This window comes from Amia ocellicauda, chromosome 3, assembly GCF_036373705.1.
Source record: "Amia ocellicauda isolate fAmiCal2 chromosome 3, fAmiCal2.hap1, whole genome shotgun sequence".
Classification (NCBI taxonomy): Eukaryota; Metazoa; Chordata; class Actinopteri; order Amiiformes; family Amiidae; genus Amia; species Amia ocellicauda.
This window is the reverse complement of record NC_089852.1, coordinates 920528-936612: the sequence shown is the minus strand read 5'-3', so window position 1 is coordinate 936612 and position 16085 is coordinate 920528. Positions and strand designations below refer to the sequence as shown.

Below are 16085 nucleotides of genomic sequence, written 5' to 3'. Positions count from 1 at the left end.
ATGCTGCTATTTTGAGGTGAAGGTCTGATGGCTGTTGAATGCAAGTTACCTTGCGCAATGTCTTACGACAAATAATAAAAAAATATTACAGAAGTGGGGTGGGGAGTAAAAAGGAAAAAAAAAAAAACTGTTTCTGCTGTTTTCTCCTCAGTGGAGAATGTTGCCCAGTACGGAACTAGAGAGACACCTGGTTAAAATCTAAAAAAAGAAAGAAAGGTATATATTTAGTTTGCCTTTAGTCCCGTGCCAGTCCTGCTCCTTCATGGGCTGTTAAGCACACAGTGCCCAGTCAGGCAGACTGAGGCCATCCTTCCTGCCCGATGCTATTTGCAGCTCTCTGTGTTGTAATGGCCTCTAATGTGGTTAGGTATTGACACGCCATCATCAATCCACACTGAGTGGGAACGGCACAATGGCGAGGACTGTACGTCTGTCTCTAACCCGGAAACGTCCTGATCGCCTGGTCTGTGCTGGCCTTCTGCACTGTATGGCCCCAAAGGAAGCAGGATCTGCAATTATTTATTTTAAAAGGACATCACCAGTATATATATACCAGGGTTAAATTCCATTGGGCATAAATTGATTAGTGGTGCTTTTAAGTGCATTTAAGGTCCAGTCCTAATGTAAGCGAGTACGTGACTGTGTGTATATGTGTCTTAGAGTGGGAGTGTGTGTGTGTGTACGTGTGTCTGAGAGTGCAAGTGTGTGTGTATTTGTCAGTGCTGTAGTCAAGACCACCATATCCGAGTCTGAGTCAAGACCGAGTCCAGACCTCGAGACCAACAAACAATGTACTAGCCAATATGTGCTAATTAATAATAGTAAGAAACACCAAGACATAATACTAAATTAAATATACACATCTGTCACATTCTTTATTCTCTATTTGATCAAATGGGCTAGATATATGGACATACCCTTCATTATGGGTTTTTCTGGGGAATTAAAATTTAGACCATAAAGTAAATATGTATCAAACAGCAGGTCTATTGATTAGTACAGGGTGCAGCATATTTTTAACAAGGGACATCCCCACAGCTCATACACCAGGTCAATCTGTGCATGTTATATCAATTATTGTACTTACACTGACGGCTGAGCCCCATGCAGAAAAATAATGATTTCCATTGGGATATTATTTAAAATGTTTTAATTGGGGAGGGCACATCTTGCCAGGTGTGTTGTGCGTCCCTGACCCACAGTGTGTGTGGGTGTGTATGGACCAAGGAATGGAAATACTAAAGAAAAAAGAAATGGCAACATCAAGCCGTTCTTAAAGCTGTTAAATGCCTCCAATATTTCATTTACATATTTACCTGTTAGTGCAGTAATTAAGGAGGAAATAAGGTGCAAAACTATTTTAAGTTTAATTGAATACAGAACACCACCCTGCAGCACCAAGAAGACAGGCGAGGAGGAAATGCACTCTGGACATGACAGCCAGCAGAGAGGACATGCACAAAGCAACTAGTCAGCACAGCGTTTAATCAGCTAGAAAAAAAAGTGCTGGTGTGCAAATTTTTGTTGGGGGGGGGGGTGATGTTGTTTGCCGGCAGTGACGCTCAGGACGTTAACAGGCAGGGGCTCGCCAGGGCAGGAGGCTGGCAAAGTGCCACCGGAGGGGTGCTGACTGAGTTTCAACCTGTGTGTGTGTGTGTGTGTGTGTGTGTAGGGCTGTGTGTGTCTGTTGTGTGTTGTGTGTGTAGGGCTGTGTGTGTGTCTGTGTGTGTCTGTTGTGTGTGTGTGTGTGTGTGTGTGTGTGTGTCTCTGTGTCTGTGTGTGTGTCTGTTGTGTGTTGTGTGTGTGTCTGTCTGTCTGTCTGTCTGTGACTGTTTCCCGATCAGAGGGGGGCACGTCAGTGTTTTGTCGGACGTTATTGGAGATTATTCTATCATTAAACAATCGTGTTATTGTATTGCTTCACTGTGATATAAAACGTGTTGTGAAATTCCCTTATATATTAAGTAGTCAGCGCCAACGTTTAAGAAGAAATACAATAATAACACAGTAATTTCAGAGACTTGGGTAGTTTTTTTTAACATCGATCTCTCACATTGATATACACCCCACTCTCAACACTAAAGATCACCAAATAAACCAAGATAAAATGTGAGGTAAAGTATGACTTACCGACTCGTAACTGGCGTCGGACGGCGATGCAATGAAGGGACGCTTTTATATCGTCTCCTCATTTCCTGTTGACCTGTGCGGGTGGTGGCGTGACCTCACAACTGCTTCCGGGGGACTGGACTGAGAAACACTGAGCTGCTTCCGGTGAGGCCTCGCTACCGTTTTTGCTCTCCCTTTGTGATTAAATGAAAAACGTCCTTACAGAGTGAAATATCGACAGCCTACTGGGGGACCATGATGGCAAATACAAGATGTGCCCGCAGGGAGCACAATTAAAACTATTAAAATAATGTTATATTCTGTGTGTTTGTTTTGTTTGTTTGCCAGCTTGGCATGCTGTCGTTTGTAACGATATGCACATGCGCACAGCACCCAGCAACCCCTGAGCTAGCACCAAACACGACCAAATAGTTTAGCCATTACCAAAATAAATATTAAAGTGTATTCTGTCTGTTCTTCAAATCATACTTTTACAAGTACCATCTATGAACCAGCACAAATTACTATGATAGTCATTACGTAATAGTAATTCTGTAATGTAATACCTGATTATTATTGATAAGAATAAGAGTATGCAGTTTAGTTTGACTTTGCTTAGTCAATGATAAGTAAGATGTTCTTCAGTGTAGCTGCGAATTTCAAGTTTATAATTGAAGTACAGAGAATAATTAGTGAGAGGAGAGATTGGAAAGTATGGAGCTGATCAAAAACTGATCAGTCCTATTAATACAGCCTCCCCCTGTGGAAACACCCACTCAGGTACAGTACAACCCTGTCTGTGTAAATGCTGTGATTTGGCTCCAGTCCAATGACCTGCATTCACCTTTTTTTTTTTGCCTGGTTGTGAAAGCCTGTGTTTTGATGCTGCTGCGGCACAACTGCAGTTTTTGCCAGAGTTACTGATTACCAAGCAGTATGTCGCCCCTCCAGATATATATAGGACAGTGCAGGAGAGGGTTTCTCTCACTGTGGCCGAGGCTGGCACCATGGACTCTGCGCCACTCGCTCTCTCCGGACGTCTCTGACCTGCCCTGTGCCTCTAGAGAAGACCGTGGTCATCCTCTCTCCTGCATGTATTTATTCCTTTAGTAGGTTCATACAATTTTCTTTAATACCTTGCACATTTCCATAGATTTTTTTTTCTGTGTTTAAAATATTTACATATTTTTGCTTTTTTATGTTTGAATTTGTGCTCCATGTGTCACTCCTGGGCAGTTTTCCTGTTTTTTAAATCGCAGCTCCACTGCTGAAGGGTGCACGGACAGACAAACCTGCTACTAGAGGGACAGACAGACAGACAGGCAGGCAGACAGGGGTCTTGTTGTAGAAAGCACTACCCAGCCAAACAGTTAGGCAGAGCATCATCACACAGAGAGAGAGAGTGAGAGAGAGAGAGAGAGAGAGAGAGAAAGTTTTCCACGTGAAGACAGATACACAGACAGACGGAGACACCAACAAATAGACGGACCGACAGGCAACTCAGACATGGAAGCGGTGCAGCGCAGCCCGGGCTACAGTGTGGAGCGTGAGGTTCTGGACGAGCAGAGCCTGGAGGAGGTGGCACAGCGCCGGGAGAAGAGCCCCCGCACCCCTCTGGCAGACAGGCTGAAACACTCGCTGAGGTGAGAGGGGAGAGGAGGAGGAGGAGGGAGGGAGAGATTGGGGTGGTGAGGCAGAGACATCCTGTCTGCATCCTGAGAGGATGAAACACTCACAGATGCAAGAGGGAGAGGAGGAGGGAAGGAAGATTAAAAGGGCAGAGAGAGGAGGACAAAAACTGCACCAACACCCAGGTAACATTGTGTGAGAAATTAATTGAGAGAGAGAGTGAGACACATACTGAAATATACACTTTTTTAAGACAGAGAGAGGGGCAATCCAGGTGGCCGGGCAGTATTTGAGCCTCCTGCTGCAGCCGCACGCTGAGCGTTGCGCATTCCCATCACCGCACAGCGAGACCCTGCATGTCAGGCGCCTGTGCTGCTCGGTAATGCTTGTGGCATCTCGTTCTTTGTCTCTTTCTTTCTCTGTCTGCGATTCAGGACTCAGACAGTGTTGCCACTGTTTCAATAGTGTTTCAATAGTCCGTATTACCCTACAGGTATTTTCCAAGTCGTATTACAAAGGTCTTAAGCAAATTATCTAATCAGCAGCAGCTAAACAGAATAAACACATATCCAACACATTTATGGCATACAACCCGTTACAAATTGAATTCAGATTTATTAGCTTATAATTAAATAATTAAAATGAATAATTAATTGTATAATTCAGAAATGTAACTCTTCGTATATAAGTCTCAGGGCGCTACTAAAACATAAAGAATAAACCGATTGGTCGGCAAGGGGAGTGACGGTTGGAGGTGATTTACCTGCAGACATAATTCTGGCCAGCCTCCAATAAGCAGCCCTCCCTGTGCGTGAGAAAGTACATACAGGCCCGCCGGACTCCTTCCACAGCACAGCCTGTCCCTGTGCCGTTACCACACTCTGAGGCCGGCTTGGTTCACCTGGCACGGCAGGGCATCCCCAATGGATGACACATCACTGAGCCCGTCTGGGTCACGTGAGAGAGTTCAACAACCGAGCTGTGGCACGCCTGGCCTCTCAGGATTTAGCTCCCGAGCGCGTCCTGGTCCTGAGTGCTGAGAGAGGACCAGCGCAGCAGGGAGGTCTCGCATTTCAGAGCTGGGAGACACTGGGAGATCGCAGGTGCAGAACAGTGCAAGTCGAGGTGCGCTCAGAGACGGCCCGCCTGCTGCCTCGACAGTTGCTGGATACTTTCAAAGGTGGCCGTCCACACCTCTGTATTAAAGTGCTGTACTTCACTGTTTTTATTATATTTTATTCTTGCTAAGCAGTGAGTGTGTTACACAATGCGGCCGCTGCCTCTTGACGCTGTCTCTCTGACACACTGATTTCGCTGACTTCAGTGGGAGGCCGTTGTCCGAGGGTTAACCCCCTCCTGGCAGCTGCCGGTGCCAGAGCTTTATGGCTTGATAGCTGGTGTCGTTACCCGGGTGTCACCCTGGTGCAGTGGAGTGGAGTACAGTTGGCAGTTTGTGAATGGTTGTCTGTCACCTGCAGGGGCTCGACTTTGTAGAGTCTCAGTGTGTCTCTGTCTCTCTCTCTGTCCCCTGCAGGTGCTCTGGCCGCAGGCTGAGGCGCAGTGTGCTCCGCTGGGTCCCTGTCCTCTCCTGGCTGCCCCGATACTCCTTCAGGGACAGCGCCCTGGGGGACCTCGTCTCTGGGGTCAGCGTGGGCATCATGCACCTGCCACAGGGTGAGAGTGACTGGACAGACTCACCACAGGGGACCATCTAGACTGACTGACTATAGGGACAATGTGTATAGAGACTGACTGACTGTAGGGACTGTGTATAGAGACTGACTGACTATAGGCACTGTGTATAGAGACTGACTGACTAGATGGACTGTGTATAGAGACTGACTGACTAGATGGACTGTGTATAGAGACTGACTGTACAGAATAGTTTTAAGGACCACCTATATGGACTGAATACGGACTGGCCGTATGAATGGACTGTGTCTCTGTGTCAGCGTCTGTGGTGTCTGTGTGCTGACCAGCTGCTGCTTCCTCCTCAGGCATGGCCTACGCCCTGCTGGCCTCAGTGCCCCCCGTGTTCGGGCTGTACTCCTCCTTCTACCCCGTCCTGGTCTACTTCATCTTTGGGACATCCCGGCACATCTCCATAGGTGAGCAGCACCTGACAGCGCGCCGCCCCGAGCAAACAGCCCCAGTGGAGCCCCCTACCTGCCCACTACTCATTCATGTGTATTGTGAGCGACACCTTTATTGACATTGCCTGTGGTTCACATTTTCTCTCCCTCTCTCCCTCTCTCCCTCTCTCTATCTCTCCATCCTTCTGTGTGCATTGTGTGTCTTTCTCTATATCTGTGCTCTCAGGCACCTTTGCGGTGATCAGTCTCATGGTGGGCAGTGTGACTGAGCGCCTCGCTCCCAATGAGAACTTCCTCCGCAACGACACCAATGGCACTGAGGTTCTGGACCTGACCGCCAGGGACACCTACAGGGTCCAGGTTGCCGCGGCGGTCACGATCCTAGCGGGGATATTCCAGGTAAAAAATCAGACTGTAGAGGGATACTGTCAGACACTCAACAACACAGAAATACAGAGTCTGTGAAAGCTGGGGGCACTTCTTCTGTAGCGAGGGCAGAGAACATGGGTGCAGGATGGGCATCGCTGTGGTGAGCGCTGCTGCTGTCCCGGCCCCTGCAAACTCCTCCGGGCCTCAATCTCTGTAGTTAGAACAGAATCTTCTACTGAGAGAGGCCTGTGCTGGGTTTATTAGATCCACTGACAGCCTGTCCATCCCTGCATCCCTCCATTCTCACCAGCCACTTCACCCAGTTCAGGGTAGCAGTGAGCTGGAGCCAAGCCCAGTAGGCACAATGCGTCAACAATGACCTCGGAGCTCCCAGGACCTCAGTCTGAGTGTGTGTGTGTGCAGGTGGTGCTGGGTCTGGTGCAGTTCGGCTTCGTGGTGACCTACCTATCCAACCCGCTGGTCAGGGGCTACACCACCGGCGCTGCGGTCAATGCTGTCATCTCCCAGCTCAAGTATATCTTCGGCCTCCACCCCCGGCGCCACAGCGGCCCTCTTTCTCTGGCCTATGTGAGTAACGGAGTCTCCTCTGTGCTTGCTCCTCTCCTTCACTCTCTCCATCTCTCCGTCTACAGACTAGCTGTACTTCAGGGTGTTAATGAGATAGGAGCACCAGATGTGTCCCTGTCTCTCCCTCCGTCCCTCTTCTCCTCCATTCTCCTCTCATTCTCTCCAGCCTTTCACTCGCTTACTTCAGACCAACTTCTCTCTCTCTCTCTCCCTCTCCCTTCCCCCGTCTTCCTCTCCAGACACTGATAGATGTGTGCTGGCTGCTGCCCCAGACCAATCTGGGCACTCTGGTGGTCAGTGTGGTGTCCCTGGTGGCTCTGATCGCAGCGAAGGAGCTCAACGTCAGGCTGAGCAAAAAGCTGCCGCTGCCCATTCCTGTAGAGCTGATCATGGTAAGACTGTCCCCGTGTCCCTGTGTCTCCTTGTCCCTGTGACTCTGTATCTCAGCGTCTCTCTGTATCGCTGTCTCTCTGTCTCAGTGTCTCTCAATGTCTATCTCTGTCTCAGTGTCTCAGTGCCTCTCTATCTCAGTCTGTATCGCTGTCTCTCTGTCTCAGTGTCTCTCAATGTCTCTCTCTATCTCAGTGTCTCAGTGCCTCTCTATCTCAGTCTGTTTCGCTGTCTCTCTGTCTCTGTGTCTCATTGTCTCAGTGTCTCTCAATGTCGCTCTCTTTTTCAGTGTCTCATTGTCTCTGTGTCTCAGTTTCTCAGTCCCTTCCTCCCACCGCTGCCCTGTCAATCAGCCTCCACATGGCTAACAGAGCCTCACTCCTGTCGTGCCAGTGTTGCCAGTGGCCAGCTGGTGCGTTCATCTACACTCTCTGGCCTTGGAGGAATTCAGTTTGTGACTAATTTCAGGAATATTCAGATATCTTGTTTGTTTGCGCAGCCAAAACACATCAGCTGTGTGTTGTGTGATCTGATATGCAGTGATGCTGCACAGAAGATAACAGTTTCTAGGCCACAAAGCAAACTTTCTGCAGGTGTGTAGCTTGGCATATATTGTGTATATATATATATATATATATATATATATATATTTGTGGTATTTCGCTGGTAATATTAAATACCCTACTATTAGCTTATTAGCTATGAAGGACGGACACCATGAGCTTTCTCTCGTTCAGGGGACTTTATTCAGTGTCACACAACACAACATCAACTGTGTATGTGCCCACCAATGCTGGCTCTAAAGGTTAACCCTTAATTAACAACAGTGGTACTTTTACTTATATTTTACTTATCATCACATATATGTATAGATAGATAGATAGAGAGATATTTATACATTTCCACTCCAGTTTGCAGGCAGCTACGCAAGACTCCACACCCACATGTTTACACACAGAGACTTTTATTAATAGAGTATTTGGCTTCTGATTGACCAGCATAATCAGCTGTTTAGGGAATGATTGGCCAGTTTTCCCCCTTTACTCTTAAGCTCACACACACACATCCGCACCTGCTTTCCAAAACTACTACACTGGTCTCCCCCCTGCCAACTCTCTTCTCCCTCTCTCTCCCTCTCTCGTCCTTTCCTCTCTGCTCTCTCTCTGCCTCTCCCTCTCTCCCCGTCCAGATCGTAGCCGGGACGCTGGTCTCCAGTCTGGCCTCTCTGCAGCCCCAGTATGGGGTGGAGGTGGTGGGGGAGATTCCCAGTGGGTGAGTGCTTCTTCAGCGCTGCGGTCCTGGAAGATGGGGTGGGGGGTAAAGTGCAGTGGATGGGGGTGTTATAGGTGTAAGAATTGGGGGGGCGTTACCACCATCTCTCTTGACACTCTCGGGCCCAGCGGGTTCTCTGAGGCTCTGCCTGTTGTCAGGTGTGCATTCCTGTGACCCTGTGTCTCCTCTCTCTGTCCACCCCCCAGTCTGCAGCCCCCCCGCGCCCCGGACGTGTCCCTGTTCAGAGAGGTGATCGGAGACGCTTTCGCTCTGGCCATCGTTGGCTATGCCATCTCCATCTCTCTGGGAAAGACCTTTGCCCTCAAACACGGGTACAAGGTGGACAGCAGTCAGGTCAGTCTCTATGTCCAATCATGCATCTGTGTGTATCTGTGTGTATCTGTGTGTGTTTTGTGTTTTACTGTGAATTCCTGTGTCTGTGTGGGAGCCCCCTGCTGGCCACACACTGTATTACCAAATATCCTCTTCTTCTGTCTTTGTGTCGCAGTGCATTATGGGATTGCAAGGAGTTCCAGTGGCATCTGCCTCATTTCATATTCAAAGCTTTCTCTTTAAAAAATAATTTAATTCTTTAACATGATGCACCTGGGTTGCATTAGAGTCGCCCCTCCTTAACAATATGAAATGAAGCTGGCTTTCCGTTATATGGAGAGGAGAGAAATCGCCACTGGAACTCCTTGCAATCCCACAATGCACTGCTTTGGCAAAGACGAAAGTTCCCACGTTAATTAGGTGGAGCTGACTATCTTGTTTAAATAGAGGATCTTTGGCATTACCTTGTGTCCCCTGGGTTCCTGCTGCTGACACTGGTCTCTCCTGCTGCAGGAGCTGGTGGCTCTGGGCCTCAGTAACACAGTGGGGGGGTTCTTCCAGTGCTACTCCGTGAGCTCCTCGATGTCACGCAGCCTGATCCAGGAGAGCACGGGAGGAAAGACCCAGGTGAGGCCCTGAGACACTGCGGCCTGCGGCTCTCCCTGCAGCGCAGCGTACACTGCCCCCTCTCTCTCTCACAGCCCCCTCTCTCTCTCACAGCCCCCTCTCTCTCTCTCAGTCCCCTCTCTCTCTCACAGTCCTCTCTCTCTCTCACAGCCCCCTCTCTCTCTCACAGTCCTCTCTCTCTCTCACAGCCCCCTCTCTCTCTCACAGTCCTCTCTCTCTCTCACAGCCCCCTCTCTCTCTCACAGCCCCCTCTCTCTCTCACAGTCCTCTCTCTCTCTCACAGTCCTCTCTCTCTCTCACAGCCCCCTCTCTCTCACAGCCCCCTCTCTCTCTCACAGTCCTCTCTCTCTCTCACAGCCCCCTCTCTCTCTCTCACAGCCCCCTCTCTCTCACAGTCCTCTCTCTCTCTCACAGCCCCCCCTCTCTCTCACAGCCCCCTCTCTCTCTCACAGCCCCCTCTCTCTCACAGCCCCCTCTCTCTCTCACAGTCCTCTCTCTCTCTCACAGCCCCCTCTCTCTCTCACAGTCCTCTCTCTCTCTCTCAGCCCCCTCTCTCTCACAGCCCCCTCTCTCTCTCACAGCCCCCTCTCTCTCACAGCCCCCTCTCTCTCTCACAGCCCCCTCTCTCTCACAGCCCCCCCTCTCTCTCACAGCCCCCTCTCTCTCACAGTCCTCTCTCTCTCTCACAGCCCCCTCTCTCTCACAGCCCCCTCTCTCTCTCACAGTCCTCTCTCTCTCTCACAGCCCCCTCTCTCTCTCACAGTCCTCTCTCTCTCTCTCAGTCCCCTCTCTCTCTCTCACAGTCCTCTCTCTCTCTCTCAGTCCCCTCTCTCTCTCTCACAGCCCCAGTCTGGCAGGTGAGAACTTTAAGGGGACACATTCCCAGTGTGTGCAGTGTTGATGATGTGTGTCTAACCCGTCTGTGTTCCTCGTCCCAGATGGCCTCGGCGGTCTCTGCGGTGATCGTGCTCGTCACTGTGCTGAAGCTGGGCTCTCTGTTCCAGTCGCTGCCCAAGGTAACGCGCCAGTTCAGCTCTCGCTGCCACGCGGCACTGATGTGGGGGAAATGTGAAATCCCCGGATTATTCCATATGTCAAACAGGGTACAGAAGATGTAGCCATGGACCTGCCCCCCACCCTGCATCTGTCTCCTGCATCTCTGACTCCTGTGTCCTGTGTCCTGTGTCCTGTGTCTCAGGCTGTGCTGTCTGCCATTGTCTTTGTCAACCTGAAGGGGATGTTCATGCAGTTCTTAGACATCTGCACTCTGTGGAGGAGCAGCAAAATCGACCTGGTGAGGAGCTGGAGACAGAGAGACAGAGAGACATGGGGACAGCAAGACAGGGGGACAGAAAGACCATCTCCTTGAGAGGAACATTTGATCCGATCGCTGAACGTTTGAACGCTGAACGACACAGACACACACACTGAAGTACAGAGACACACAAATTTAACAGAGAGAGGCACGCAGACACACCTAAGACTGAGACACTTTAATTCCAACTGGATTGGCTTTATTTACCTCCTTGTCAGGTGAGGCTGGTGCACTGGATGACCTCTGACCTTTGCCCTCTGTGTCTCCCTCCAAGCTGGTTTGGGTCGTGACCTTCGTATCCACGCTGCTGCTGAACCTGGACCTGGGGCTGGCCGCCTCCATCAGCTTCGCTCTGCTCACCGTCATCTTCAGGACACAGCTGTGGGTCTCACTCTGCGTCTCTCCCTGTCTCTCCCTGTCTCTCTGTCTCTCCCTCTCTCCCTCTGTCTCTATCTCTACCTTGAGCGCTGCTCTGTCTCTGGGATGGATGTCAGTGAGTGTCTATGTCCTGACCTCCTGTACTGAGCCCAGCCTGTCTGTCCTGTCCTTCCCTCAGGCCTCGCTACTCCGTCCTAGGACAGATCCCGGGCACCGAGCTCTACCTGGATGTGGAGACGTACGCAGAGGTGAGACACCTGGGGGAGGGAGAGAGAGAGAGGGAGAGAGTGAGAGGCATGACAAAGGGATGGGAGAAGAGAGTTGGCAGAGAGATATAGAGAAAGGAGTGAGGAAGAAGGGGGAGGAGAGAGAGAGAGAGAGAGAGAGAGAGAGAGAGCAGGCGGTGGGCAGGATGGTGACGAGGCTCCTGCTCTTCCCTCCAGGCCAGGGAGATCCCGGGCATCACCATCTTCCGCTCCTCTGCCACAGTGTACTTCGCCAACACAGAGCTGTACCTGGAGGCCCTGAAGAAGAAGGTGAACTGGCCCTCACCTGAAGCCCCCATCCCTCAGGACCACATGGCACCACACGGAACCACACACACACTGCACCACACAGAACCACACGGCACCAAACAGAACTACACGGCACCACACGGCACCACACGGAACCACATGGCACCACACTACACCACACAGAACCACACAGCACCACACGGTACCGCACAAGTTATTATTGCTTACTGGTTATTGCTGCCCTGTCTGTACCCAGAGTGGGATCGACATCGGCAAACTGCTGACCTACAAGAGGAAGCAGGCGGCCAAGCAGCAGCGCCGGGAGCAGCGGGAGCAGCGCAGAGCCAGGAGACACGCCAAGAGAGCGGTGAGACTCTGGGCCCAGCTGCAGCGTGTGTGTGTGTGTGTGTGTGTGTGTGTGTGTGTGTGTGTGTGAGTCAGTAATGGCTGAGGCTCCCAATGTCTCTGTCACTCCTCCTCTCTCCTCCTCCTCTGCCTCTGTCAGGAGCGGACACTGAAGGGGCCAGGGGCCCGGGAGAGCCGGGGGTTGGTGTTCTCGGTGGAGAAGGAGGCCCAGCTGTGGCGGGAGCAGGAGAGGCACACGGTGCGTCACCAGGGCAATGGCACGGTGTTTGTGAGGCCGCAGGCCGGCAACAGACAGGTGTCCTGGGAGTACCTGAAGATGGGCGACCCCGACACGGCCACCCTGGGCTCGGTGTCGGAGCTGGAGGGTGACACCAGCACGGTGGACTCCAGCTGCGACACCCAGGACACCCTGAGCCGAGACCTGGAGCGCCTGTCCCTGGGCTCCCTGGGCAAGTGGAGCTGGGACATTCACTCCATCATCCTGGACCTCAGTACCTGCAACTTCCTGGACACTGTGGCCATCAACACACTGAAGAGCGTGAGCGACGAGAGAGGGGGAGGGTGGAGAAGAGGATTGGGCAGGAAGGGAGTGGGAGAGAGGTGGGAGACGGGAGGATGCAGAGAGGAAAGGGATGGAGAGTTTTAAGGAGGAGGGAGAAGGAGGGAGGCAAGGAGGGATGGAGAGGGATAGATGGAGAGCTGCAACAGGGTCAGAGGGGGTGTAATAACACTTCTCACAGAGACCCCCGGGTCTGCGCCGCCGGCTCACTGTGCTCCTCGTTTCAGATCTTCACCGACTTCGGGGAGATCGACGTGGGTGTGTACATCGCCGGCTGTCAGGGTGAGTGTCCGTTCCAACAGCTCAACCGATCTTCCTGCAGTGATGCACCGGGACACCTAGTGCGCTGCTTGTGCTTATGTACGGTTATGATTCATAATTGATTTATAATCGACCGATAACACCACAAAGCCCATTGACAAGACTGGTGGAACGCTCAACCTTCCACTCCTGCGCAGAGCATCATGTCCCTGTCTTGTCGACAGCCAATCAGCAGTGATTCCTACCGTCAATAGCCAATCAGTAGTGAATCATATGATCGATAGCCATTCAGCAGTGAATCATATGGTCGATAACCAATGAGCAGTGATTCCTACCGTGATAGCCAATCAGCAGTGAGTCATACAGTTGATAGCCAATCAACATAGGGTCTTTAGCCAATCAACAGTTTAGATTTACAGGATTTGGATCAATGCCCTTCCGTTAAATGAATGGTCAAACACACCTCCCCTCTCTGTCAGTGGTGCCGATTCTCTTGCATGCAGACAAAGTTCTCTTCTGATACTTTAAATCCTACCTATCATTATCATAATATATAAGAGCATGCCATGAAAAATACACAATTTAAAATCCAAGTGTGCCCCTGTGGCTGCAGCCTGTGTGGTGGAGCAGCTGGAGTGCGGAGACTTCTTCATTCCCAGCCTCACAAAGAGACACCTCTTCCCCTCTGTCCATGACGCTGTGCTGCACTGCCTGCAGCTCCACGGCACGCCCACCACCCCCGGAATTGACTGCATACTGGTGAGCTTTAAAAACACACACCCTAGCACCCTGACACCCTGACTACTACTGTGACACACACACAGTCTGACACCCTGTCATGCAGACACACACTCTGACACACTGTGTATTGGATTTATTCTCCTTTATCCAGAGACTCGGGACTCGAACTGATTCTCAGCTCCAGATATTTTATATTTTAAGTCAGGGAAGAGACACAACAATCACCCCTGAAGCGATGAAGCAGCTCTTAAGGAAAAGGCAGAAATACTGAGAGAGATCATGTAGTTTTGATGGGCGTATTGATTGAGAGGCACATGGTGTACTTGTTGGACCAGGGAGTGTCTAATCTATCCAACCAATCATGACATTGGTGTGAGGGGAGGCAGAGAAATAGCTTGGAGAAGTGCTGGCTTTGTTCCTTTGTTTCAGGGGTGTTTTGTTATTGATGCCAGGGAGCGAACAAAACAGGAGCTACACCAACTCCTGTATGTCTGCAGGACTGACTGACAGACCTGTCTGTAAACAGGAGCTGAACCCAGCTACTGTCTTTATGCAAACCTGGTGTCCAACCTGCCTGCAAAGCCAGGGCCACTCCCGGCCATTGTGTTTAAAGCAGAGTCCAGTTTGATGCTTAGGAATGTTCATTTTTCCCTTTTCGGCTGATGCACAAACTCACACACTCACACGCACACACACACACACTGACACACAGTGACACAGCTGCATTTCCCGAGTCATTATTCTGCAGCAGTGATGCGCCGGCTGTGTCACTCATCACCAAGGGGCTGTTGTCTGTCTTGGCAGGATGTGGACCGCAGTACCAAGCTATAGCAGCAGAGGGAGCTGTTCCAGAGGTGCTCGGAGGGGGGGTCTTCAAACTGCTTCCTCGTCCTCGCTTCCCCTCTCCCCCTCCTCTTCCACTCTCTCCTTCCTCCATCCCTCCACCCCTCACTGTAGTGACGACCACAGCACCAACAGGCTGGGGGGGGACTAGGGTAGACAGCTCCCATGGTGACGAGAGGTCATGTTGCTACAGCAACCGTTTTGCTACAGCCAAGGCAACCCCCCTACCCCCCAGAGACAGAGAGAGAGAGAGAGGGAGGGAGAGAGGGAGAGAGATTGGCAACTCAAGATCAGAGTTCTTCACTCAGGGCTGTGGGGTGAGGCAGGGCTGCTGTCTGAGCCCAACACTGTTCAGCAGTGAGGTGCCACAGTGTCGAGCAGTCTGATGCCCCGGCCTCGCTCTCCACGACACAGAGATCCACTTCCTGCTCTACAGACGACCTGGTCCTGCTGTCGCCCACAGAGCAGGTGCTGCAGCAGAACCGGGCCCTGCTGGAGCAGCACTGTTAGACCTGGGCCCTGGCAGTCAATCTGGACAAGACCAGAGTTATGGTTCTCCAGAAGAGAGACAGATCTCAGGGACACAGATATCACTTCAGTCTAGGACTCACCCCCCTAGAGCACAGGCACAAGCTGCACACACCTGGGCCTGAGCATCAGTGCGTCAGGGAGCTTCAGCCTGGCTATTAACGCACTAAAAGACGAGGCGTGGTGGGCATTTTATGCCATAAAGACATGAATAAAACAATAAAACAACAATACCAATAAGTATTTGTATTCAAATATTCAACTCCATCATCCAACCAATGCTGCTATATGGGAGCGAAGTGTGGGGTCCCCTCATGAACCTCAATAATAAAAACTGGGACAAAAGCCCACAGAAATATTCCACCTAGAATTTATTAAACACATCTGACACGTGCACAGAACTGCCTCCACACCACCTGCAGAGCAGGACTGGGGCTCTTCCCTCGGCACACAGCCACACAAACGAGCAGCTGAGCTCTGGCTGCACCTGAACACAGCAGAGCCCCAGTCCTGCCAGTACGAGGCCCTACTGAGTACCCAGCTCTGCCCAGACACGGACCCCTGGGCCTGCTGGCAGAACCCGGACACACAGAGCCCGGACACACAGAGCCCCGGACACACAGAGCCCCGAGACACAATGACCAAAACAACAACAATATGCACAAATCAGAGAGACCTACTTAATACAATTCACAGTGCAAACCCCTGAGCTCTGTGCTCCCGAAAGCTGCACACTCCCCATCTTGCTGGGAGAGGAGGAGCAACGGCCATTACAGCAGCCCAGTGTGTGTCCCCTGCACAGCCTGCGGGACAGAGTGAGACGCCTGCGTGACTCCATTGTAAGGCAAAACAGAAACAGTCGGGTTCATTGCCTTCTTTGGTGTCATGATTGTCACAGCACAGATTTTGATACATACACCAGATATGGTTTATATTCTACTTGTGAGTATGATGTTCGTTCCACTGTATCTGGTCATGCTTTGTTTGTCTTGTTTGATAGAACATTTGTATCTGCTTTGGCAATATTGTGATCGGTCATGCCAATAAAGCACCTTTGAATTTGAATTTGAATTTGAGAGAGAGAGAGAGAGGATAGAGTGCAGCAATGTGTCTGAGAACCCGTGTCCCTGAGCTGAGGCCCCTCCTAACCTGTTATAATTAAACAGCCT

The 16085-nt window shown here is 51.0% G+C and overlaps 1 protein-coding gene across 1 annotated transcript; it reads left to right on the top strand.

The window, feature by feature from the left end:
* The first annotated feature begins 3615 nt into the window (after nucleotides 1-3615).
* LOC136730217 (solute carrier family 26 member 6) lies at nucleotides 3616-15981 on the top strand. The gene is made up of 19 exons (XM_066697576.1): nucleotides 3616-3752; nucleotides 5273-5412; nucleotides 5736-5846; nucleotides 6058-6230; nucleotides 6624-6788; nucleotides 7028-7180; nucleotides 8368-8450; nucleotides 8657-8804; nucleotides 9297-9410; nucleotides 10349-10426; nucleotides 10609-10704; nucleotides 11000-11106; nucleotides 11282-11351; nucleotides 11547-11639; nucleotides 11875-11985; nucleotides 12124-12522; nucleotides 12771-12825; nucleotides 13418-13563; nucleotides 14350-15981. The coding sequence occupies exons 1-19, from the start codon at nucleotides 3616-3618 to the stop codon at nucleotides 14374-14376; spliced, it is 2406 nt and encodes an 801-aa protein (XP_066553673.1). The 3' UTR covers nucleotides 14377-15981.
* The last annotated feature ends 104 nt before the right edge of the window (nucleotides 15982-16085 follow it).